We start from the raw sequence: 26,268 nt of genomic DNA, 5'->3' as shown, positions 1-26,268 counted from the left end.
GGTCCGGGAAGAGGCGTACTGTGAGCGCCTCCCCTCACCCCCTGAAGGACCAGCCAGGAGGTTCATTGGAGGGAGCTATTTCTGGAACTTGTAGTCCAGAAAATGACGCTGATTTATCATAATTTGACACATCTGGCCTGTTTGGCCAAAACTGGGTCAGCGGTAAATCTATGTTCCGCGGGTTCACCCACTTCTGACGGCCCCACTGCCTGCACTTTCGCTGACGCCGGTAATTAGGCCATAGCTGCCCCGCACGGGATGCTGTGCGCCGGCCTCCGGGCGGTGCCGCCCCTGCCCGAGCCGACCTTTCACACCCTCCCTGCCCGGCTCGAGGCTGGGGGCCCCGGTCGTCTCCCCCTCGTGCCCTTTGCTCCCCCGGGGGCTGACCGTCGGGGCCGGACGGGCGTCTGCTAACGGCTGCCACCCCCGCCGCTGTCGGGGCGGGAGGGGAGGGCTCGGGTCTCGGGGGCTTGGGGAGGACACGGAGACTCCGGAGTGGTCGCTTCCGGAGGGAGAGAAGGCGGACCCTACACCCCGGGACGGTCGCCGGCAGTGGGGGACCTCCGTGTCTGGTCTCAGTGGGTGGGACCGTCTCACCTCCACACCACCCTTCACGTCCCCCGGGGGTGTTCCCGTGAGAACTGCAGGGCCACCTCTGACCCCAGGAAGACGGCCTGGAATGTGCCAGAGCCACTCTAATGGACCAACGACCCCCCAGAGCCCAGGGAAAGGGCTCCCCCTTCAGAATCACAAGCACCTTTCGGCTCCATAGAGGAAACACAGGAGCAGCAAAGGGAATCCCAGGACCCAGAGCCCCTTTCTCTGGCTGGGTCGCTACCACGCTGGAGCCCTGACCCCCCTCTCGGCCCCTCCACCTCCGGCCACCCGTGGGTGCGGGGAGCTGAGGGCGCATCTGCCGTAAGGAACCCCTGGGCTCCGCAGGCTGGACCACGCGTGACCATCACAGGCCCGCCACTCACCGGGACCAGGTGCAGTGGGTTCTCACTGGGGGTGCAAGAGCCTGGGTGGGGGTGGGAGGGAGGGTCCCCCACAGGCAAGGGGGTTCCTGAGGAGGGGGGAGAAGGAACAGGGAGGTGTGGGTGGCCTGGTCGTCCTCTAGGGCAGGAGGCCAGAAGCATGGCGGTGGGGCTGAGGTGGCAGCTGGATGGGGGTGGGCAGGGCCCCCAGCACCGGAGGCAGGGCCTTCTCCCCAGGCTGCAGCTCCCCCCCCGCACAGCCTGCACTGGCGCCCCTCATGGGCTCCGCCAGGGCTCCCGTGAGGCACCGCCACCTCCCCCAGGGCCCTGGGTCCTGCCTGGTCCCACGGGAGACTTCCCTTCCCGGGGAAAGGCCGCAGGCCGCCGCGCCCCCTCCCCGGGGACGGGATCTCTGGCACCAGCCTGAGAGTCTGTGCGTGATGCTCTGGCAGGCGTTGCCCTGGGCACTGGGCCCCTCCCCTCTCCTTCAGTTCGTTGTCCTTCTGGAATAGTCACTGGGCATCCTTCAATTCCTTGTGGCTCGAGAACCGAAGGCCAGCTGCCCCCAAGGCAGCAGCTCTGTCACCGCGGCGGCGAGTCTGAGCTGACCGCAGACGTGGACGCGGGGCGTGTGGCCACGCTGTCCTTGTCCCCGCACGTCCAGAAATCTCGAAGCCGCACATCAGATTCCGTGCCGGACGCAAACCTTACGTGAACACTATCACCCACCGTCACCGAAGAACCAACCAAGCGAAACTGCTCGCGTTCCTCCAGGGCTGCGGCAGCCTCTGGCTGGTAGACAAGGACATTTTCACGTGCATCAGAAACTGCTGAGCTGTCCCCTCAGGAGCCCGCAATTCACCCGCTTCCCCACCAGGCCAGGGTCACGGGGCCACTGCCCCAGGCCAAGGATCGAGAGGGGCCCAGACACCGGGCAGAGTATAAATCGGTACGAACGTCTCACAGATACATCTGCAAAGCCTTCACAGGGTGCGTACCCTTCGACCTGGAAAGCCCTTCTGGGGAGTGGGTTCTCAGGGACCGTCAGACACGTGCCCACAGGCTTACGTGGAAGGATGCACGCTCCGGTGAGGCCGGGGGTGGAGCCGCAGAGCCACCGCTACCATCCCCGAGGCCCCCGTGCCGCCTCCTTACAGCCAGGCCGTCCCCACCCCGACCTGGCAACCACGGATCCCTCTGCCTTCTCCAGAACGCCTCAGAAACGGACTCACACCGCGTGCAGACTTGCGAGTCTGCTTTTCCCACGTTGTATCCTGAGACTCGTGCTGCTTTGCGCTCTATTGCTGACAGCTTGTTGCATGGATGTGCCAGTTACCCCTTCACCCGTGGGTGTGCATGGCGGTGCCTTCCAGTCTGGGGCTGATGCAAGCAGCTGGGGGCTTTCGTGGAGACACTTTCACTTCTCTTGGATAAATACCTTGGCGGGTGCTGACCCCGTGTAACTGCACTCACTCATTCATTCTGCAAGCTTTTTTGTGGATTTCTTGGGATTTGTGTTCATAGTTTTATTGCTTCCTTTCCCATCATATACTTGTCTTTCTTTTTCTTGCTTCATTGCACAGGGTAGGACTTCTAGAACGATGCTGAATAAATAGGCTTTATTCCCAATGGCAGAGAGAAAGCATTGTCATTTATCTTTCATCATTACGTATGTCATCAGCTGTAGGCTTTTTTAAATAGGTGTTCTCCACCAGGTTAAAGAAATTCCCTCTATTTCTAGAATTGAATGTTTTTGTTTTAATCGTGAATGGATATTGAATTTTGTCAAACGCTTTCTCGACATCTACTGAGACGACCAGATGGCTCTTCTTCTTTGCTGTGTTAATATTATGAATTACATTGACTGATTTTCAAAAGTTGAACCAGGCTTGCTTTCCTAAAAAATTCCACTTAGTCATGATGTGTTACCCTTTTTATACACTGCCATACTTGATTTATTAACATTTTGTTGGAGTTTTGCATCTATGTTCATGTGAGATACTGGTCTGTGTTTTTTTCTTTCCTGTAGTGTCTTTGTCTGGTTTGGTGCCAGGATAATACTGGAAGTGTTCTCTTCTATTTTCTGGAAGAGATTGTGCAGAACTGGTATCATTTCTTCCTTAAACTTTTGGTAGAATTCACCAGTGAAACCATCTGGGACTGGAGTTTTCCTTTTGGAAGGTTTTAAACTATGAATTAAATTTCTGTAATCAGCGGAGGTTATCTACTCCCTTCTTGAATGAGTTTTGGTGACTGAACATGTTTTTAATTTAAGTTTTGTTTTACGAAACAAAAAAGATAAGACTTATAAAGGAAAAAACAGTATTCCTACCACGACTCATCTCCCGGGGGCGACAGTTTTCAATTCTCCCTTCTGATACTTACTTCCATACTTTTAAATAATGGGCTTACCTGGCTATTTACTGATGTATTAACTGTATACATTTCCACGACTTTGTGTAGCTGAGGACTCGGTTTTCTTACACCATCCCCACCGCATCCATGATCCCTTTCCTCTAGAAACAGTAGTGTCACGCTTTGAGGTAAAATCTGTAGCTACTAAGATGAGGTGGAGGCACTTCACTGCCGAGCCAGGTTGTGGGCTACGCTGCGTCACATTTTTTTCCCTCATAGAATGTTTGGTTTTTTTCCTCAAGTTTTATGGCCCTGTTCTAAAGTTGCTTAGCTTGCTATAAATCATGCTGTATTTTCTCCAAATTGAAAACACGTCGGAGGGTTCTGTTTCCTTTCCAAGACCCGCCTCCCCTTCCAGGGGCCTCTGCCCTCTGGCTGCAAACTGTGGTCCGGAGCGGCTCTCGGTTCCTCTCTGTTTGGGGATCCTCGTACACCTTGATACGCGGTGTCTCCTCTTCAGTCTACTCCATTTTTCTGCCGAAGCGCATCCTCTGGTACCCCCCCGAGAGGAGGTACGCGGCGGGTACGTCTTTGAGCCTTTGCGTGTCTGGAGACTCCTTATTCTACCTCCATGCTTGGGCAGAAAGTCCATTTCCACTCGGAAGTTTGAAGGGGCGGCCCCATCACGTCCAAGCTTTCAGCGTTGCTGGTGAAGCTTAACACCGACAGGCAGAAGCGCTTAAATCTCAGTCAACGCATTTCCAACCGAAGGGACCGTGTAGCTGGCAGAGGTCGGAACCCGAACGTGGCCAGCTGGGCCTCCCGAGCCTGCCACCCTGAGGCCACCCAGAGCTCCTCCTCGAGGTCCATCTGAGGGCCACCCCCAGGCCCACTCCACCCCGAGGTCTGCCCCAAGGTCCCTCCCCTGAGGTCCAGCGCCATGGGGACTGTTCACCCATTACGATTCCCTCTCTCACGGAAGTTCTCGGGTATTTTCTTGGGGCTGGGCGACCCAGGAGCCGGGCCCTCGCGTCTCAGAGCCTGAGGGTCCCCACGTCCTCCTCGCTGTCTGCTCATCCTGACCTCCTCCCAGTGACGGCTGCCCTCCTGGCTCGACCCCCCGACTCCTTCCCTCCCCCCACCTCGCCACGTCGTCTCTAAGCGCCCCCTGGACGGGCGCCAACCCTTCCAACCAGGCGCTGCGATTACATCTCAGGGTCGCTCTCACCCCCCTTGGCTCTGTGGACGCGGCCCTTCCCCTCGGGCCTCCACAGGTACCAGTGAGGCTCCTTGGGGTCTCCTGGTTCCTTCAAGCTCCACCTTCACCTGTCTTCGCCGTGGACTTCCTTTCCCAACAGGCCCCCCCTCCTCCGAAGGCCGAGGCCCCATGTGGAAGCTGCCCGCACCACGGGCCCGTAGGCCGCCGGGCTTCGCAGGTGAAAAGCTGGGGCGGCGGCCGCGTCGGGGTCCCGACGCCGGCAGGTGGGACTCTCCCCCGTCGGGAGAAAGCGCCTCCAGAGGAGGGTCGTCCAGGTGCCCGCGGGGGGGGGGGGGGGGGTGGTGCAGGGTGGCTGAGGTCGGTCCTGGCAGGCTCTCCCACACCCTACGCGGCTGCACCCCAAACCCGCTCCCAGGCTCAGGGCTCCTGGGGGGGCAGGTGGCCGGAAGCAGCACCGTCGGGACAGTGGGAGCACAGGGGACAGGTCAGGCTGGTTCCACACCAGGGGCTTCTGGAAACCAAGTGGTTTTGGAACTGTTCTCGGGAGGTGCGGCCTCCACGGCCCGGCCCTCACTCGACACCGACCCTGCTTTGATTTCCTAGTGAAAATAAACAGCCGGCCGGGTTTCTTCAGTAACAGAGGCTGAGGGGTGGGCAGCGGCTCGGTGGGCCGGCGGGGGCGCCAGCAGAGGCCTGGCCTGGCTGCACCTCCAGCCCCTGCTTCGTTCTCATTTCAGAGCATCAAAGATTCAGTGACATTCGTCCTGCTAAGGAGGCTGCTGACCCTATTAGACTGTGTGCCATCACTCTTCGTAGATAAACCCAGGTGTGAGGACGAGGAGAGGAACAGGAGCCGAGCCGGGCCGGGGGTGGGGGCGGGAGGGTGGGACTCGTAACTGCGAGGGCAGCGCTGAGCTCAGCCTGAACGCCTGTCGCCCCAGCCTGAGGGATCCGACCCCAGGGAGCGTTCCACCAAAGACCCCGAGGCTTGCAGGCTCTCCCTGTGTTTATCTAGGGTGTAATTGGACTCTTAAAATGCTCACGTCCCTTTGCTGCCTGTGTGCGCTCTGGACAGATTCTCATCCCTCCATCCATCCGTCGCGGACCTTGTGTCTGGCAAAACAGCCAAGCCAAGCTGTCGTCTGCAGCTGGGGCATCAGCAGGGTCACGAAGCCACCCTGTCACACACTGGACACTTCGAAGGGGGAAGGGTTTGTCCTTACGAATTTAGCTAGTCGCTCATTAACAGCTTTGTGTGCAGATCTCCTTTTTGCCGCCCATAAGTACCTTAAGGAAAATACTTACGGACTCATCTCACCAACTACGAATTTATAATAGTTTGAGCTGAACTGAGATTTATTTTTTCCGGTTACCTATGGTAACAGGCTCTTGTAGTACAAATAGATAATTAGGGGAAGGAATATTAAATCCACTTAAGAGAACAAATGGTTAAAAAGGCCCAACAGTCATCTACATAGAAATAATGAATGAACCCATTTCAAGTTGTCTGCAGTGAAGCAGAGCTGTCAGTTCACTTTCCTGGCCACAGCCCGTGAACCAGTTTTGGGGTCACACGGAAAGGAATGAAGACACCTTGGTCACGAAGTACTCCACCCTCTGCCTGGCTGCAATGAGCCTGTCTTCCCGTTGGACCCGCCGGCATCTGCTGGTCCCTCCCGGGAACGATGTGCCGGCCCAGGTGCTGGAGGGGTTCAAGAAGCAGACGGAACCGCAGCCACCAGCATCTTCACAGCCGGTACCGAGGAGCGAGACCGCTCGGTGCTCACAGCTGCGAGCACGTCTGAGCTACAGGATGTTCACTCGCCCTCTCAAGCAGCTGGCAGAGTGTGAGCACCGGGCATCCTGCCCCCAGGGCCCCGCCACCCTCGCGGGAGCGACCCACGTGAGCCGCAGACAGACACAGACGAACAAGGTGACCACAGACAGCGACACCGCCCACGCATTAGTGAAGAGGGCGTCCATCTCAGGGGAGAACAGTTCCCAGCCACGAACCTGAATTCATCTGAGTCACAGGCAACGGCGCGAAGTGGGCAGGCTCTGCTCTTCGTCTGTTCACCAATCTCACTCCTTGTTCCTAGGGAAGCCCTCCCGCAGTGGCGGGCGGGCTCTTTCCAGGGAGACAGGCGTGCTTCCGCCTCTCTGTCCTGTGGCGGGCTTGGTCCCACCCGTCCGGGCGGCGCCCCTGACGCACAGTTCTGCGAACCCCCCCTTAGAGCCCTTGGCGGCAGCGACTTGATCGCACCCCCCTGGCTGCTGGGTTCAGTCGCGGCCCCTCCGAGAGGGGCAGAGATGCCACGCACAGGGCGCTGGCCCCGCGACGCTTGCCGGCTCCCATGACCTGGGCAGGAGGCGGCTCCTGGGGCGACCAGAAGGGCCCTCGTGCCCTGGCTTCCGTGCGCTTTCTGACTGGGCTCAGCAGGAGGTGATTTTTCCCGGGAAAGCAGCCCCTCCCTGCCAACCTCAGCACATCCATCCGGCAGCCAAAGGCACAGATGCAAGGGGCCGGGGGCAGGGGCCCTGCCCATCACGGCCACCTCAGCAGCGGCAGCGCTGTGGACCCGCAGGACCAGACAAGGTTTTCTGTAGGACCCAGGGCCGTGCCAACACTGCACGGACATCCTTGGGGCAGGGCACGGAGGGCGAGGCGGGCAGGGAAGGCTGAGCAGGGGAGCGCGCGGCTGGGGGGCCCCGGCCGGAGGCTGCAGCTCCTCTTGCTCAGGAGGGGAGCAGTAGACGGGCGTCATCACACCGGGGGAGCGTCCGCAACGCACACACGGAATCAAGAACAAACAACCCAAGGCAGGCGGATGAAGAAGGAAATCGTCGGAAGTACAAATGGAGGCGGAGATGCGAAAAGACGTTAGCCTGCTAGTGAGCGAACGAAAATTTAAAAAGCCAGGAAACGGCTTTTTGTTTTAGAGCCAGGCAAATTGTTATCAGGTCGCCCAGCACTGGCTGGGCCCAGGGCCCAGGGACTGGAGCCCACGAAGGCATCGCAAGGCCCCCATGGGGCAGCATTCGGGGCCTGGGCTCACAGCCCCGCCCCCCGACGGGTACAGCTGGGGACCTAATGAGCAGAGTGGTCGAGTGGTGGAAAGATCCGTTAGCAAATGTGACAGGAAGGGCTGGAAACAAGAGCTGCAGGGAGGGAACGCTTAAAATTACCCAATAACAGGACTGCCTCGACGTTACTGTTACGGGAACCAAGTGGCTACAAGACTCTGCCTACGCACTACTGCACCACTTTTACAATTTCATGAAGAGGCTTCGGGAGCAGAGGCAGTGAAAAGCATTCAGGCTTCAGCAATTACCTCTCATCTTATTTTCACTTTGTCCTGGACACGGCTCTGTACCTGCCAAGCTTCCGTAAAGGAGCATCACGTTTACAACCAGGAAAACACTCTGAAGAGTGGGTACGCTTCAGGCTGGTGGGGAGCAGGGGTACAGGCCGTCTGGGCAGGCGCGTTGGGCGGGCGAGGGGCCTGGCTGACCGCGTCCAGGGCAGGATCTGCGGTTTGGTGGCTGTTTTCTCCCAGCTCTGCACCCCACTGAGCCCACACGACCGTTCTCACCGGAGCGCAGGGTTTATTTCTCAAGATGCTCACTGCCAGGTCACATCAGAAAACAGGAGCTCTCCCAATCCCCCCCCGTCTTCGCTGAGACCCTGCTCCTCGGGGCGCAGCCCGCTTCCCTGGGAGCTGCCAACGCGGGGATCCCACAAAGAAAGCCGACCCACTGGAGTAACCCCGACCCTCACCAAAGATCTCACGGGCGTTGATAAATTAGAACCTGGGGTAAAATCAACAGCACAAACCCCTCATCTGGGAACAGCCGGTTTGCTGAATTACAATAGTTGACGTCTTCTCATTAAAAACATTCCTTCACGTTACACTTAATATTTCAGGCTTCAGCGAGCCTAAAATCACCTGAATGCTCAGGTCTGTTCCCGCAAACTGGCTGGTGCTGGATGAATTTTGCTGCCTTAAACGTGCAACTTACAAAGCAAAATACCTCAACCCCGTGAGGGAAGTGCTGAGGACATGGCCTCGCGTACACTGGGAGAGACCCTTGATCCCCACTCATTTCCAGGCATGTTCAGTGTTCTCACAGCTGCCCCGACACCGGCTGCCGTGGAGGAGGGGGGCACGGGGTCTTCTGGCACTGACTGCAACACAAGGTGACGCCCGTCCTCCCCGCTTGGGCCCGGGGGGGCCTCAGTGGGGACGGGCTGGGAGGGGACGGGCGCAGGGAGGCCCGCTGGGCTCCACCGCTTTCATCCCTGTCCGCTTCTCTCCCCGCTCTGTCCTGGAGCGAGGGTCTGTCCGAGGGCCCGATCGAGGTGGCTGTGTCAGGAGACCAGGACTCAGGCCTCCTCGCTTGAAGCCGAGGGCAGTGGCCAGTCTCTCCCCTGGAGGCCGGAGGGGGTCCGTGCAGACTTGGGGTGCGGGGATGGCATGGGGACCCCCGGTGGCACCAGGAGGGAGGGGGGGGGGAAGCGACCAGAGGGCTGTTTCCTGGCACAGCGGCTTCCCGGTCGCCCTGCCCTGCGGTCTCCACACCGGCTGGGGAGACGGAGGCCCCCGCCACGGGCCCGGGTCACATCCCGAGTGCGATGAGGCGCCTGCTGACAGCCAGGCAGGGGCCGGTCGTCTGATTCCCCAGCTGCCCCTTCGGACTGGCTTCCCCTCTGCTCCCACTGTGGACCAACAACTCCCGCTGTGCCGTTTACACAAACCAGTGTCTGGAGAAGGAGAGTCAGTGCCTGGATGCGGCCTCCTCGCCACCACCCACCCCGCATCCCGCACGTGCTTTAGCATCTTGTTTGCAAAAGGGTAAAGAGCTGTCACTTAATTCTGTGTGCAAAGCACCGTCCACAGCAGTTTCCAAGCATTACTCAATTTAACCTCAGCAGCTCTGAAGTATCCGCATTTCACAGACGAGGAAACTTTGGCTCTGAAAGGAGATGGGAGTGTTGTCAGGTCTTCAGCAGTGGGTTACAAGAGCTGGGGTGGGAGCCCTGGTCTGCGTTTAAGTCTGAGAACTTAACCAACACCCAGTTGTGCCTCTTCTGGCGACAGAGGAGGTGAACCAAAGGCCTTGGCTAGATTATGACAAAGAGAATCTTGGGACCGGCTTCCAGTTCTGCACGTCAAGAGCTTGGCAGTCGCCGCTCCCTCCAAACAACAACTAAAAAGCTGAACAGACTGAAAAGTCAACAACTCTTCTTGGGTCCGTAAGAGAGGTGAGGTCACAGGGCAAATCACCGCCCCCAAGATTGGAGAGACAGACGGGTGAACGCAGGGAGTCCAGCTTCCTGGGGCAGAGACTTGAAGCTGCCATGGGAACGGGTGCCAGGTAGGAAAACCTGAACTGTGATTTTTCAATTGCTGGAGCCTCAGCGTGAACAAGTCTGAGAGTTATAAGCTCCAGGGGACCCTGTCAGGGGAGGCCCTCAATATTGTGAGATTTACCACCAGGAGCTCGATGAGGTTCTCACAGTAAATATGGGAGAAAAGAAAACATACAGGGCATTGGCTCAAGATGGCGGAGTAGAAGGACGTGCGCTCACTCCCTCTTGCGAGAGCACCGGAATCACAACTAACTGCTGAACAATCATCGACAGGAAGACACTGGAACTCGCCAAAAAAGATAAACCACATCCAAAGACAAAGGAGAAGCCGTAATGAGATGGTAGGAGGGACGCAATCACAATAAAATCAAATCCCATAACCACCGGGAGGGTGACTCAAAGACTGGTGAACACTTATACCACAGAAGCCCACCCACTGGAGTGAAGGTTCTGAGCCCCACGTCAGGCTTCCCAACCTGGGGGTCTGGCAATGGGAGGAGGAATTCCTAGAGAATCAGACTTCGAAGGCTAGCGGGATTTGATTGCAGGACTTCGACAGGACTGGGGGAAACAGAGACTCCACTCTTGGAGGGCACACACAAAGCAGTGTGCACATCAGGACCCAGAGGGAAGGAGCACTGATCCCACAGGAGACTGAACCAGACTTACCTGCTGGTGTTGGAGGGTCTCCTGCAGAGGCGGGGGGTGGCTGTGGCTCACCATGGGGACAAGGACACTGGCAGCAGAAGTTCTGGGAAGTACTCCTTGGCGTGAGCCCTCCCGGACTCCACCATTAGCCCCACCAAAGAGCTGGGAATGCTCCAGTGCTGGGTTGCCTCAGGCCAAACAACCAACAGAGAGGGAACCCAGCCTTACCCATCAGCAGACAAATGGATTAAAGTTTTACTGAGCTCTGCCCACCAGAGCAACACCCAGCTCTACCCACCACCAGTCCCTCCCATCAGGAAGCTTGCACAAGCCTCTTAGATAGTCTCATCCACCAGAGGGCAGACAGCAAAAGCAAGAACCACAATCCTGCAGCCTGTGGAACAAAAACCACATTCACAGAAAGACAGACAAAATGAAAAGGCAGAAGACTTTGTACCAGATGAAGGAACAAGATAAAACCCCAGAAAAACAACTAAACGAAGTGGAGATAGGCAACCTTCCAGAAAAAGAATTCAGAACAATGATAGTGAAGATGATCCAGGACCTCGGAAAAAGAATGGAGGCAAAGATCGAGAAGATGCAAGAAATGTTTAACAGAGACCTAGAAGAATTAAAGAACAAAGACCTAGAAGAATTAAAGAACAAACAAACAGAGATGAACAATACAATAACTGAAATGAAAAATACACTAGAAGGAATCAATAGCAGAAAAACTGAGGCAGAAGAACGGATAAGTGACCTGGAAGACAGAATGGTGGAATTCACTGTAACGGAACAGAATAAAGAAAAAAGAATGAAAAAAAATGAAGACAGCTTAGGAGACCTCTGGGACAACACTAAACACAACAACATTCGCATTACAGGGGTCCCAGAAGGAGAAGAGAGAGGGAAAGGACCAGAGGAAATATTTGAAGAGATTATAGTCGAAAACTTCCCTAACATGGGAAAGGAAATAGCCACCCAAGTCCAGGAAGCACAGAGAGTCCCATACAGGATAAACCCAATGAGAAACACACCGAGACACACAGTAATCAAACTGGCAAAAATTGAAGGAAAAGAAAAATTATTGAAAGCAGCAAGGGAAAAACGACAAATAACATACAAGGGAACTCCCATAAGGTTAACAGCTGATTTCTCAGCAGAAACTATAAGCCAGAAGGGAGTGGCATGGTATACTTAAAGTGATGAAAGGGAAGAACCTACAACCAAGATTACTCTACCCGGCAAGGATCTCATTCAGATTCGATGGAGAAAACAAAAGCTTTACAGACAAGCAAAAGCTAAGAGACTTCAGCACCACCAAACCAGCTCTACAGCAAATGCTAAAGGAACTTCTCTAAGTGGGAAACACAAGAAAAGGACCACAAAAACAAACCTGTAACAATTAAGAAAACGGTAATAGGAACATACATATCAATAATTACCTTACATGTGAATGGATTAAATGCTCCAACCAAAAGACACAGGCTTGCTGAATGGATACAAAAACAAGATCCATACATATGCTGTCTGCAAGAGACCCACTTCAGACCTAGGGAGACGTACAGACTGAAAGTGAGGGGATGGAAAAAGATATTCCATGCAAATGGAAATCAAAAGAAAGCTGGAGTAGCAATACTCATAGCCTATAAAATAGACTTTAAAATAAAGACTGTTACAAGAGACAAGGAAGGACACTACCTAATGATCAAGGGATCAATCCAAGAAGAAGATATAACAATTATAAATATATATGCACCCAACACAGGAGCACCTCAATACATAAGGCAACTGCTAACAGCTATAAAAGAGGAAATTGACAATAACACAATAATAGTGGGGGACTTTAACACCTCCCTTACACCAATGGACAGATCATCCAGACAAAATTAATAAAGAAACACAAGCTTTAAATGACACAATAGACCAGATAGATTTAATTGATATTTATAGGACGTTCCATCCAAAAACAGCAGATTACACTTTCTTCTCAAGTGCACATGGAACATTCTTCAGGATAGATCACATCTTGGGTCACAAATCAAGCCTCAGTAAATTTAAGAAAACTGAAATCATATCAAGCATCTTTTCCAACCACAATGCTATGAGATTAGAAATCAATTACAGGGGAAAAAATGTAAAAAACACAAACACATGGATGCTAAACAATACGTTACTAAATAACCAAGAGATCACTGAAGATCAAAGAGGAAATCAAAAAATACCTAGAGACAAATTACAATGAAAACACGACAATCCGAAACCTATGGGATGCAGCAAAAGCAGTTCTAAGAGGGAAGTTTATAGCAATCCAATCCTACCTCAAGAAACAAGAAAAATCTCAAATAAACAATCTAACCTTACACCTAAAGGAACTAGAGAAAGTAGAACAAACAAAACCCAAAATTCGTTGAAGGACAGGAATCATAAAGATCAGAGCAGAAATAAGTGAAATAGAAACAAAGAAAACAATAGCAAAGACACATAAAACTAAAAACTGGTTCTTTGAGAAGATAAACAAAATTGATAAACCTTTAGCCAGACTCATCAAGAAAAAGAGGGAGAGGACTCAAATCAAGAAAATTAGAAATGAAAAAGGAGAAGTTACAACAGACACTGCAGAAATGCAAAGCATCCTAAGAGACTACTACAAGCAACTCTGTGCCAATAAAATGGACAACCTGGAAGAAACGGACAAATTCTTGGAAAGGTATAACCTTCCAAGACTGAACCAGGAAGAAACAGAAAACATGAACTGAGCAATCACAAGTAATGAAATTGAAACTGTGATTAAAAATCTTCCAACAAACAAAAGTCCAGGACCAGATGGCTTCACAGGTGAATTCTATCAAACATTTAGAGAAGAGCTAACACCCATCCTTCTCAAACTCTTCCAAAAAACTGCAGACAGAGGAAGGAACACTTCCAAACTCATTCTATGAGGCCACCATCACCCTGATACCAAAACCAGACAAAGATACTACAGAAAAAGAAAATTACAGACCAACATCACTGATGAATATAGATGCAAAAATCCTCAACAAAGTACTAGCAAACAGAATCCAACAACACATTAAAAGGATCATACACCACGATCAAGTGGGATTTATCCCAGGGATGCAAGGATTCTTCAATATACGCAAATCAATCAATGTGATACACCATATTAACAAACTGAAGAAGAAAAACCATATGATCATCTCAACAGATGCAGAAAAAGCTTCTGACAAAATTCAACACCCATTTATGATAAAAACTCTCCAGAAAGTGGGCAGAGAGGGAGCCTACCTCAACATAATAAAGGCCATATATGACAAACCCACAGCAAACATCATTCTCAATGGTGAAAAACTGAAAGCATTTCCTCTAAGATCAGGAACGAGACAAGGATGTCCACTCTCACCACTATTATTCAACATAGTTTGGAAATCCTAGCCACGGCAATCAGAGAAGAAAAAGAAATAAAAGGAATACAAATTGGAAAAGAAGAAGTAAAACTGTCACTGTTTGCAGATGAAATGATACTATACACAGAATCCTGAAGATGCCACCAGAAAACTACTAGAGCTAATCAATGAATTTGGTAAAGTTGCAGGATACAAAATTCATGCACAGAAATCTCTTGCATTCCTATATACTAACAACGGAAGATCAGAAAGAGAATTAAGGAAACAACCCCAATTCACCATTGCAACAAAAAGAATAAAATACCTAGGAATAAACCTACCTAAGGAGGTAAAAGACCTGTATGCAGAAAACTATAAGACACTGATGACAGAAATCAAAGATGACACAAACAGATGGAGAGATATACCATGTTCTTGGATTGGAAGAATCAATATTGTGAAAATGACTATACCACCCAAAACAATCTACAGATTCAATGTAATCCCTATCAAATTACCAGTGGCATTTTTTACAGAACTAGAACCAAAAAATCTTAAAGTTTGTATGGAGACACAGAAGACCCCAAATAGCCAAAGCAATTTTGAGGGAAAAAAACAGAGCTGGAGGAATCAGACACCCTGACTTCGGACTATACTACAAAGCTACAGTAATCCAGACAATATGGTGCTGGCACAAAAACAGAAATATAGATCAATGGAACAGGATAGAAAGCCCAGAGATAAACCCACACACCTATGGTCAACTAATCTATGACAAAGGAGGCAAGGATATATAATGGAGAAAAGACAGTCTCTTCAATAGGTGGTGCTGGGAAAACTGGACAGCTACATGGAAAAGAATGAAACTAGAACACTCCCTAACACCATACACAAAAACAAACTCAAAATGGATTAGAGACCTAAACGTAAGACTGGACACTATAAAACTCTTAGAGGAAAACATAGGACGAACACTCTTCGACATAAATCACAGCAAGATCTTTTTTGATCCACCTCCTAGAGTAATGGAAATAAAAACAAAAATAAACAAATGGGACCTAATGAAACTTCAAAGCTTTTGCAAAGGAAAGGAAACTACAAACAAGACGAAAAGACAACTCTCAGAATGGGAGAAAATATTTGCAAATGAATCAACAGACAAAGGATTAATCTCCAAAATATATAAACAGCTCATGCAGCTCAATCTTCAAAAAACAAACAACCCAATCAGAAAATGGGCAGAAGACCTAAATAGATATTTCTCCAGAGAAGACATACAGATGGCCAAGAAGCACATGAAAAGCTGCTCAACATCACTAATTATTAGAGAAATGCAAATCAAAACTACAATGAGGTATCACCTCACACCAGTTAGAATGGGCATCATCAGAAAATCTACAAACAACAAATGCTGGAGAGGGTGTGGAGAAAGGGGAACCCTCTTGCACTGTTGGTGGGAATGTAAATTGATACAGCCACTACGGAGAACAGTATGGAGGTTCCTTAAAAAACTAAAACTAGAATTACCATAGGACCCGGCAATCCCACTACTGGGCATATACCCAGAGAAGACCATAATTCAAAAAGACACATGCACCCCAATGTTCATTGCAGCACTATTTACAATAGTCAGGACATGGAAGCAACCTAAATGCCCATCGACAGATGAATGGATAAAGAAGATGTGGTACATATATATAATGGAATACTACTCAGCCATAAAAAGGAGCGAAATTGTTGTCATTTGTAGAGACGTGGATGGATCTAGAGACTGTCATACAGAGTGAAGTAGGTCAGAAAAACAAGTGTCGTATATTAACGCATATATGTGGAACCTAGAAAAACGGTACGGATGAACCAGGTTACAGGGCAGAAATAGAGACACAGATGTAGAGAACAAACGTATGGACACCAAGGGGGGGAAAGTGGCGGGGGCAGGGGGTGGCGGTGGGATGAACTGGGAGATTGGGATTGACATGTATACACTAATATGTATAAAATAGATAACTAATGAGAACCTGCTGTGTAAAAAATAAATAAAATAAAATTCAAAAAAAAATAAAACATACAGATGGCAAATAAGCACGTGAACAGATGCTCCACGTCATATGTCATCAGGGAGACACAAGGTAAAGCAACAACGAGACACCACTCCACACCTACTGGCATGGCCAAAGCCCAGAGCACTGACAACACGAAAGGCTGGTGAGGACGTGGCGCGACAGGAACTCTCCTCATCGCTGGCGGGAACGCAAAACTGGTGCCGCCACTTCGGAAGACGTTTTGGTGCTTTCTTAAAAAACTCAACGTGGTTTTACCAGACAATCCAGCAATCACACTCCTTGGTATTTATCCAAAGGAAAACTTACGTTCACACAAAAACCTGCACAGAGATGCGTATAGCAGCTTTCTTCGTAATTGCCAAATGGAAGCAACCAAAAGATGTCCTTCAGTCCTTCAGTGATGAATAAATAAACTATGCTGCATTCAGACAACGGAATATTATTCAAGGCCAAAAAGAAATGAGCTATCAAGCCATGAAGAAAATATGGAGAAACCTTAAATGCATACTACTAAGTCAAAGAGGCCAACCTGAAGAGGATTTCAACTATAGGACATTCTGGAAAAGGCAAAACTATGGAGAAAGTAAAAAGATCAGTGGTGCCAGGGCCTGGGGAAGGGGAGGGAGGGATGAATACGGGGGGGGGGTACACAGAGGGATTTTAGGGCAGTGGAATGATTCTGTGTGTTGCTATTATGGTGGATTCATGCCATTTTACATTTGTCCAAACCCACAGAACGTACACTACCCAGAATGACGCTGATGTAAACTGCGGGCTTTAAGTGATTATGACATGTCGGCGTAGGTTCATCATTTGTAACAAACGTCCACACTCTGGGGATGTTGATGCTGGGAGAGGCTGTGCATCTGGGGGGGTGCAGGGGGCATATGGGAAATCTCTGTACCTTCCTCTCAATTTTGCTGTGAACTTTAAACTGCTCTAAAAAATTGTCTTAGAAAAAAAAAAAAAGAATCTTGTAGCTTCTATTCTAGGCATTTGAGCACAAGTCTTTTTTTCCCCTCAGACTAAAGCCCAAATCCAAAACAAAAATCCCCTATTTTTCCTGCCAAATTCACACGGAAAGTAGAGGAAAGTGCCCTGAGCTCCATGTTTATCCCTTGGCACATCTGGCTCGTTTTCCAGCGCCTCTAAGAGCCTCGTGAGAGGGTCTCCCATGAAAACAGGCAGTGGTCCCTCCAACGTAGCGGCCAATGACTGCTACGGGCCTTGGACTACAATTCTGGGTGGCGTGGTGGGGGCATGGGGGGGCGGGGAAGGGACGCGTGAGCGGGAGGGGCTGAAGCCTCGCCTTTCTCAGCAGCCCTAGAGCCATCGTCCTCATTTTACAGAAGAGAACGATGATCAGGGTTAGGACCTGAGCCAGGAATGTCTGGCTCTCAGAAGACGCTTTGCCCACAGCAGAATATCTGCCACCAGATTTTGGTGGTTCCTGGATCAGATCTTTGCAAACAAGAAAATAAACCAGCCAAACCTATTATCCGTTTTCAGGGGTCCTGGGAGCCTCTGGTCCCAGCTCGGTCCCTGGGGGCCCTGGGGTCACAGGGGCCCTCCCTGCAGCCCCGGGGCGGCTGTGTCGGCAGAGGCTGCTGGCCAGTTTCCATCCTTCCTTTTTCCTTTCAGCTTCACTGGGCCCTGTGGGCACCAGGTCAGGACAGCACCACCAGCCCGTTCGCATGCGTGTGACGATGGGACACAGAGGGCCACGGGCCGCGTTTCCACAGGGAAGCCACCTTCCCCTGCTGGGTGGGGACTGGAGCCTCCTGGGACGAGGTGGAGGTCACGTGCAGCCCCAGTGCCCAGCGGATGCTGGTGGGAGAGCCCCATGGTCCGGCCCTGTGGCAGCTGCCCAAATGCAGCATTCTTACGCCGTCGTGGACAGGAGACGCTCTGCCAGAAGCTGGACAGAAGCCCAGGTCCCCGTGCTCAGGGGCTCCTTTGCCACCGGCGCACTCTGTCTGTGCTGCTGCTGGGGCTGAAACAACAGATGTTCATCCTTCGCAGCTCTGGAGCCAGACGCGTGGGGTCCAGGCAGAATCGGTGTCTGCTGAGGACCTGCTCCTGGTTCATGGACGCACCTTCTCATTGTGTCCTCACATGGCGAAGGGGCGGGTCGCTGTTACAGGGACACTAATCCCATCACGAGGGCTCCACCCTCATGACCTCGTCGCCCCCAGAGGCCTCCCGGCCCCGACACACTGGGCGTTAGGATTCAGCATGTGAACTTGGGGGACATGACATTCAGCCGGTAGCATTCTGCACCCCGCCGCCACCAGTTCGTGTCCTTCTCCCTGCATTCCGTCCAACAGCCCCCAAAGTCTAAATCACTTCAGCATCACCTCCAGAGTCTAAGGCCTGACATCATCCGAGGCAGGCCGGGGGCGGGCGGTGGGGGACTCCAGGCCGAGTCATCGGAGGCAAAGTCCCTCCAGCTGTGAGCCTGTGACCAGACGGTGCCGCGCTTCCACACACCTCGGTGGGCCAGGGGTCCCACAGAGGAGAACCAAGGAGAGACAGCCCCCTGCGCTGGTTCCGTTTGTTTCTCCCGGGAACCCTGACTGACACAGCTCGGAAGCAGCAAAGCTCTCACCCCAGCTCCAGGCTGGCAAACTCGACGTGTGTGTCTGTGCCCACACGCAGCAGAAGCTCTGTCACCAGCTTCCGATGCTGTTGGCAAGTGCCTTAGTGAACTCAATACTTGAAGTCCCAGTCATGAAACCCATAACTAATTATGCGGGTCTTGATTTAATCGTATGAGCTTAAAGGAAAAAATCGACTCGCAAGCCAAACACCAGCCTCCGTGCAAAGGAAGTGCTGGCTCTGAGCGCAGCCTGCGTGAGGACGCGCTGTTCCCCCCAGGCCGGTCCGCAGCCCGTCCCGCCGCCGCCAGGCTCAGCACTGTCTCCAGGCAACGACGGCCGCCACCGCGTGAAGGAATCTGCGAGCTGTTTGCTGAAACAGAGGCTCTGTCCCATCCTCCCAGCGGTTCCGAAGGCCTGTCCTCAGCATCTGATCGCCGGGCAGGCGCCATGGGGTGACGTCCAGCACGGGGAGGGCCCCGATGGCACGACCTGTCCCCGTGGTCACCGAACCACGTCCGACACAGACTCAGGAGGATGGATCATCCGGCAGCCATCGTGGGCTCTGGGTTGGCCTGGTGCCCAGGCCCTGGGCCTGCGTGTTGCCCAACAGGGGGTGGGGTGGGGAGGGGAGGGCTGGAGAAACGCTCTGTCTCCTTCACGGAGCCCCCAGCACCCTAGGAGTGAGGCCAGAGGCCCACTGGAGACCCCTGAGGCAGCGGGTCGGGGGGCTCGCCTCCCCTCTGGCTGGGGGCTCCCACAGCGACTTGCAGGTGGGGTCTGGGGTCAGCCCTGGAGCTGGAGCCGCCTTGCCGTCCACAGGAGCTGGAGGGCATCCCTTCAGCACTGGCCCCCCGCCTCACCTCACTGGGTCAGGGGCACAGACCCCTCCTGCTCCCTCTGAGCACCTGGCATTAAAACTTCTGCTCGTGTGCCAAGGGGAGACGGTCCAGCCCAGGAATGAGACGGGGGGCACCTCGGGGTGGTGACCGCTGTGATCGTTTCTCCCAGGAACCAGGCAGTGCGTTGGCTCCGAATGTACTCTTGGGGTCAGAGAATTCAGGGTAACTTTCTGTGGCCACGGTGCTCAGGGGTTTGGTATTACTAATCTTCATCTCTGCAGACAAGGAGGGACTGTTGAGCAGACAGCCCTGAGGCCAGGTCATGAGACCCGCTGGGTGCCAGGGAGCCTTTCCTTCCTGCATGGACGGTCCCGCCGTGGACCAGACACTGGGGACTGAGCCCACTCCGGCGGGGACCTCCCGGGACAGGACGGAGCGGGTCCCTCCCAGGACAGGATGGAGCGGGTCCCGCGTGCACGCCCCCAACCCCTGCCCCTGGGTCCTGCAGGCGGAGGCAAGAGCAGCCATAGCCCCAGAAGTCTCATTCAGCTGGGGGGACGCCGGTGCAGCAGTGCGGTGGCGGGGGGGGCCGGGGAGCCCCTGGTCCTTCTTCTTCGTGCTCCTGACCCAGTAAACACCCAAGACGCCACAGCAACGCTCCTAAGAGCTGCTGCCGACACACAGCGAACGCTGTGCTAAGATAACTCAGGGTTGGCGTGCGTTCCATGGGGCTTCCGGGTGGCAGTCTCCTTCCCTCCCGCTGGCCAGCTCCTCGCCCTGCAAACACCTGTCTTCATCTCCAAAGCGAAACCAGCGTCCGGGCCTGGAGATTCTGCGTGGACAAGTCTGATGTCACCTGGGGTTTCAAACCCTCGGAAGCCCTCAGACAGGGGTGGGATCCTTACGTCTGCTGGGTCTGAGATTATGAACACGACACGGGAGGTTGAGAACAGGCGTCCACGAGGGCAGAGCTGAGCGCTGGAGGGGCTCCTGGCTGAGACCTCAGTGCAGGAGGGAGACAGCTCCTCGGGCAGCGCCAGCGTGGCCCCGACCGGGGCGGGGACCTGGGGACATGCCGCAGGAGTCTCGCCCTCGAGTGTTTTCATGACGGTGGTCGGCCACGTAATGCCTGGAAGACGCCCACTTCCTGGCCTCGGGCCCACGGCTGCGTCGCCTCCGATGGCAGAAGGGGCTGTGGAGGGTGGGATGACGGCGAGGCCGGAGCCGGGAGCGTCCTGGTTACGGGGCCAGTGTCACCACAGGGTCCTCACAGCCCATCACGAGGAGGGGACGGTGGTGGGAGAGGCGAACCAGGTGACATGCTGGGAGGATAGAGGAGGGGCCAAGGGACGAGGGAGGGGGACGGGTCCCCCGGAGCCTCCGTAGGAACCAGCCCTGGACCTGAGGCCCGGGTCCCACTGGGACCTCGAGGGCGAGTCGCGCCGTTTCATGAGGCAGTTCGTGGGGGTTTATTTCACGGCAGCAGGGGACACACGCGGTCCACGTCGGAGCCATCAAGGCCCCACCGTGAACAAGGAGCAGGCCTAAGTGCTCACCGTGTCGCCTTCAGAACGGCAGGAGCCAGAGGAGGGGCCGTGAGGGTCCCGCGGGTCCCACCCCAAGGCCGAGCCCAGCCCTGGGCTGCCCCGCAGACGCTCCTGGGGACCCGGCCCCACCTGCGCGCCGATCTGGACACCAAGTGGCCATGGAGTCGGGGAGGCGGCTCTGCCCGGGGCCCCCCCGCACCCTGACGGGGACGCAGGAGGCAGCAAGGAGTCCCGGTGTGGCTGTGGGCCCTGCGGCCTTTCCTGCAGCAGCCATGCTGGGGCTGCTCGGCCCGGGGCTGCCCTGCTCTTGCTAAGCGTGACGGGGGGGTCCTGGGCCCCTCCTGGCCGAGGGTCCTCGGGGCCTCCTGAGTCGGTTGGACGCACCGGAGCCCCAGCTGCTTTGACTTGGGACAGCCTGCGCCCTGCGGATCACTGCGCCCGCCCGGCCCGTCCACACTGCGACTCCATGGATCTGGTGGCTCTAAGTGCCTCATATGAGTGGAATCAGAAAGGATTTATCCTACTGAACTGTCAGTTGGCTTGTTTCATTCAGCAAAACGTCCTCAAGATTCGTCCCGCGGGTATGCTTTCACCATCCTTCTTCCTATAAGCCGTGGAAAGCGGAGACCTAGCTCTCACTCAGTTACAATGCGTGAGAGCAAATTCTGGATGGAGCCACCACCGGGCACAGGGGCTTCCAGGGCACTGAGGAGACACAGGGGCAGCGCTGGACAGCGAGAGCCTGGATTCTAGGGGAGGGCGGACCGCAAGGACGCCCACCCACAAGCACACGGTGCCTGCGCGGCCTCGGGAGCACGGGGACTTTGCCCAGCTCTGCCAGCCGCCCTGGGGCTCAGGCCATGTCACCGGCCAGAGGGGACCTGGGCGTCTGGCTGCAGAGTCTGTCCTGGGGCCGAGACAGAAGGCGAAGGGAGCTGGGCTCTGTGCCCAAAGGCCGCGTCCCGGCCACCCTGGAGCCGGCGGCTGGGATTTCTGCGCAGTGGGGGCCTCCTTCCAGCCCGGGCGGGGGCCCGGCCACTCAAAGGGCATTTCACGGATCGGCAGCACGAATCAACTTTCCTCTGAGTCCCTGGATAATGGAGGAGAATAATCTTTTTCTCCCTCGATGCTTTTCTGCACCAACACACAAAAATAACCACCAATGCCAGTGCTGCCAGAGATGACAAGAGATGTCACCAGACAGACTGATGAAAAGGGAGCCGCACCAGCTCGCCCCTGCTTCTTCACGACACTCCCTGCTCCCCCAAGATCGTCTTCCAGGAGGGAACTGGGTGCGTTTAACTGGAGTGCCAACTAGAATGTGGGTGCGTCGGGGAAGCGTCCCTGCCTGTCACTGCTGGAGGATGAGGACCTCAGGCCCACGGAGCTGTCGGTGCTGTGCCTCTCAGAGGATGCTTTCTGGAGCCTTCAGGAGAAGACCTGACATCTCACAAAGAAATTATGTAGCCACTCAATTAAAATCAGAGATCACATAGAGATAATACTTCAGCCTTGTGACTTTCAAGCTAAATTCTACTGGAGGGCTTCCCTGGTGGCACACTGGTTAAGAATCCGCCTGCCAATGCAGGGGACACGGGTTCAATCCCTGGTCCGGGAAGAAACCACATGCCGCGGAGCAACTAAGCCTGTACGCCACAACTACTGAGCCTGCGCTCTAGAGCCCATGCTCCGCTACAAAAGAAGCCACCTCAATGAGAAGCCCGCGCACCAAAACAAAGAGTAGCCCCCGCTCGCCACAACTACAGAAACCCTGCACGCAGCAACGAAGACTCAATGCAGCCAGGAAATAAGTAAATAAAATAAAATAAAAATTTCTACTGGGAAAAACCCCAACAAACAAGAAAATAATGAAGGATTCCAAGTTATTCCCTTCTCTGCCCTCCATCCCTGACGCCTCGTGCCTGGAAACTTCTGCGGTCAGGGCGTCAAGGGTGCAGCTGCAGGCGACAGCAGGGAGGCTCCCCGCAAAAGTAAACACAGACTCACCGCAGAAGCCAGCTAGCGCGCCCCCGGGATAAACCCCAAAGAAGCGAGGGCAGGGACTCGCCAGACGTTTGTGCCGTGTCCACAGCAGCGTTACTCCCAACAGCAGAAGGAGGAAGCAACCCAAGTGTCCACCGACGGACGATGGATGAACAAAGTGAGGCGACACGTACAAGGGAGTGTTACTCAGCCCCTGAACAGGAAGGGGTCTGACACCTGCTGCATCACGCACGAACCCGGAGGATACTGTGCTCGGTGAAACAGTCACAGACAGACGATGCCTGTATGATTCCACTTAAATGGGTCCCTGAAGCAGCTGAATTCACAGAGGCAGAAGGTACAGGCTGGGTCCCAGGGGCCGGGGAGTTAGTGTTTCATGGGGACAAAGTTTCAGTTTGGGAAGATGAAAGATTTCTACGGACGGAGGGTGGTGATGGTTGCACACCATCGTGAACTTACTTAACGCCGCTGAACTGCACATAAAAACGGCTAAGACGGTGAATTTTACGTTTTTTTTTTTTTTTTAACCACACACACAGCTGATGAAACATAAAACTTCTTCCTTCGTGTGGCAGTGACAACACCTACTATTATTCGGCACCTACTGTGTGCAGCGGGCCAGGGGCTTCGTAAGCGCCCCTCACAAGCACATGGACACACCCACCACGTGCTCACCAACACTAGGATCCTTACTTCCTAACCTGATGACTGATGTGGTGAGACAGCATCTGGGTGGTGTGAGGCAGTGCTTCTGGAAACGGGGAAGAGGTGGGTGACGGATGTGAATGGTGGGTGACGTGGGGACCAGATGACGCCTAGAGGATTCTCAGCTCGACCTCCGGTGATGCTGTCATTAGTTGACACAGCCCTAACTTCTGTTCCCTGATTCCTGTGTAAACGATTGCCTTCCTCGGATTGTATGGAGTTACTGCTACTGAGAAAGTCCAAACATGTCGAGTGTCTTTACAAGCAGAATCCCCAACTGGGGCCTAGTTAAGACAACTGGAAATGACAGCTCAGGAATCAGACACCCAAACAATGAAGGAAGCCAAACCAATCTCCTAAAATTTACATTTAAATTTAATCTGCAGTCGGGATCACCAGGCTCTTGGTCAAGACCGCTCACAGCTGATGTTCCAGCAGAACCGAGCTCTGTGTCTCTGAATAACGAGCTGACGGCAGCGGGCGAGCTCAGGCACTAGCCCAGACTGCGGAGGGGCTCTCACTGAGAGGCTGACATGAGCTCTGCCCTGCTCTGCCTGGGGCCGGGGGTTCAAGTCCGAGCCTCTGCCACCCCTGGAAGCTGGAGCTGGGGAGGTTAAGGCAGGACGCCCCTGCCACCCCGTGAGAAAACACCGGCAACGCTTTGAGGGCAACACGCAGCCACACCCTTCAAATACTGCAGCACCTCCTCTCGCCTAAGCCCGACCCGGACGACACCCACTCGGGCCTTCCCCGAGTGTTTCCGAGACATTCCGTAGTGTGCGCATCGGGGGACATCCTGACCCCAGGATGACACTTCTGCCCGCAGCCTCACGGGACAACAGAGGGGGCAGGAAGTCTACCGTCCGCTCAGAAACGAGCCCCGGCACCTCCACAAAGCCGGCCCTGGGTGTGCCAGAGCTGGGCGCCTGGAAGGACTCAGAGGTCCTGCCCCTGTGGTCCAGGACGACGGGACTTGGGTTTAGAGCACAGCACTCTCTAGACCGGGCGTTTTAACTCCAAGTTGCCCAAGCCTCAAGGCCTGGCCGTCAGAGAGGTTCCGTGAGAAGGCCCGCTGGCCCGGCAGCCTTGCCGAGTTCTCGAAATTGGCTGGAATTTGGAGCCTCTGCTGGCAGCGCAGTGGGCGGCCTGACGGGGCAGCCGCGCCAGGGCCTCACTCCCGGCGAACCTGCCCTGGGCGGGTGCAGGGGGACCGAGGGCCTGCAGTTTCAGCGACCAACGGGGTCGCGGTGCCTAAGACCACCACCCAGCGGACGCCCCACGGCCCAGCTGCCGCCGTCCCTCCCCCCCCCCCCCCCACCCCGGTTCCGTCCCAGCCGCCCCCGGCCCTGCCCGGCCCAGCCGCCCCGGCCCCGCGCTCACCCTCTCCTCCTCGGCGCGGATGTCGGGCATGGTGCTGAGGCAGAGGCCGACCGCCGTGACGGCCACGAAGGCCACGGACACGCAGGCGAAGAGCTTGCCGGCCGGGCCCGAGCGCGGGTCGTCCAGCACGTCGCGCAGGCGCCGCCGGCCGCGCGCCAGCCGCCCGCCGCCGGGCGCAGGGGCGCAGGCCGGGCTGCCGGGGCCCCCGCGCTCCGCCGGGCCCGCGCGCGCCTCGGCGGCCTCCTCCTCGCGGCGGCGCAGGCGGCGCAGGCAGCAGCGCTCCAGGCGCGCCTCGTCGATGCCCCAGTAGGCCAGCTCGTCGCGGAAGGCCAGGGCGCACGCGCCGCGCAGCAGCCGCAGCTTCCCGGCGCGCAGCAGCGCCACGATGGCGCGGAAGGCGCACGGGCTGCGGTCGAAGAAGAACTCGTCGCGGCTCACGTCGTAGTCGTCGCACACGCGCAGCAGCTCGTCGTGGCCGCGGCAGGCGCGGAGGCGCTCGAGGCGCGCGAGGGGACAGCGGGCCAGCGCGGCCCAGGCCAGGCGCACCCTGCAGCCGCCCACGTTGATGATGACGTGCCGGGCGCGGGCCCCGCCGCCGCCGCCGCCGCCGCCGCCGCCGCCGCCAAGCGGGGGCTCGGGGCCCGGGGGCTCCGCGGGCCCGGGGAGCAGGGCCATGGCCCCGTGCGCCGCCCCGGGGTCCGGAGGCTGGGCCTGCGAAGGAAGGGATCGCGCGTTAGGCCGCAGACCGGCCGGCAGCTCGGGGACACCCCCGCCCACGCACGACCTTGGGGCTTGGGGAGCGAACCAAACCAAGGGCTCCGTCGGCCCGGCCGCTCGGTTCCTCTCTCCTGCATCCCTGACGCCTGCAGGTGGTCCCAGGAGCCCGCCCCTCAGCTTTCCAGCAGGCCCCGCTTACGAGGGACCCGCCTTAATTTCTTGCCTGGAGACTGGGGACACGGCCAACGCGGGGCAGCACGAGGGAGGAGGGCAGGCCGCCCTGGAGATGCTGTTTCAGGAGATGATGGCAAGGCCAGACCTTGGGGGGTTTCCGGCTGGTTAACAAGTGGGGGCCAGGGGAGAGGGCTGCTAGGGATGTATTGATCCTTAAGAAGCGTCGGCCAAACTGCCAGAACAGCCTGTGGACGCTGTTTGGATTCGGATTAGAGGGAACCAA

General features: G+C 55.2%; 1 protein-coding gene across 1 annotated transcript in view; it reads right to left on the bottom strand.

Annotated features, from left to right (window-relative positions):
- Nucleotides 1-26,268, bottom strand: part of KCNG2 (potassium voltage-gated channel modifier subfamily G member 2) — a 42,507-nt gene that overhangs the window by 5,701 nt on the left and 10,538 nt on the right. Inside the window, exon 2 of the mRNA XM_068563524.1 lies at nucleotides 25,095-25,805. Coding sequence (XP_068419625.1) covers nucleotides 25,095-25,805 — 711 coding nt within the window. The remainder of the gene's footprint in view (nucleotides 1-25,094; nucleotides 25,806-26,268) is intronic.

This window comes from Eschrichtius robustus, chromosome 14 (assembly GCF_028021215.1).
Source record: "Eschrichtius robustus isolate mEscRob2 chromosome 14, mEscRob2.pri, whole genome shotgun sequence".
Taxonomy (NCBI): domain Eukaryota; kingdom Metazoa; phylum Chordata; class Mammalia; order Artiodactyla; family Eschrichtiidae; genus Eschrichtius; species Eschrichtius robustus.
This window is presented reverse-complemented; position numbering and strand designations above follow the sequence as displayed.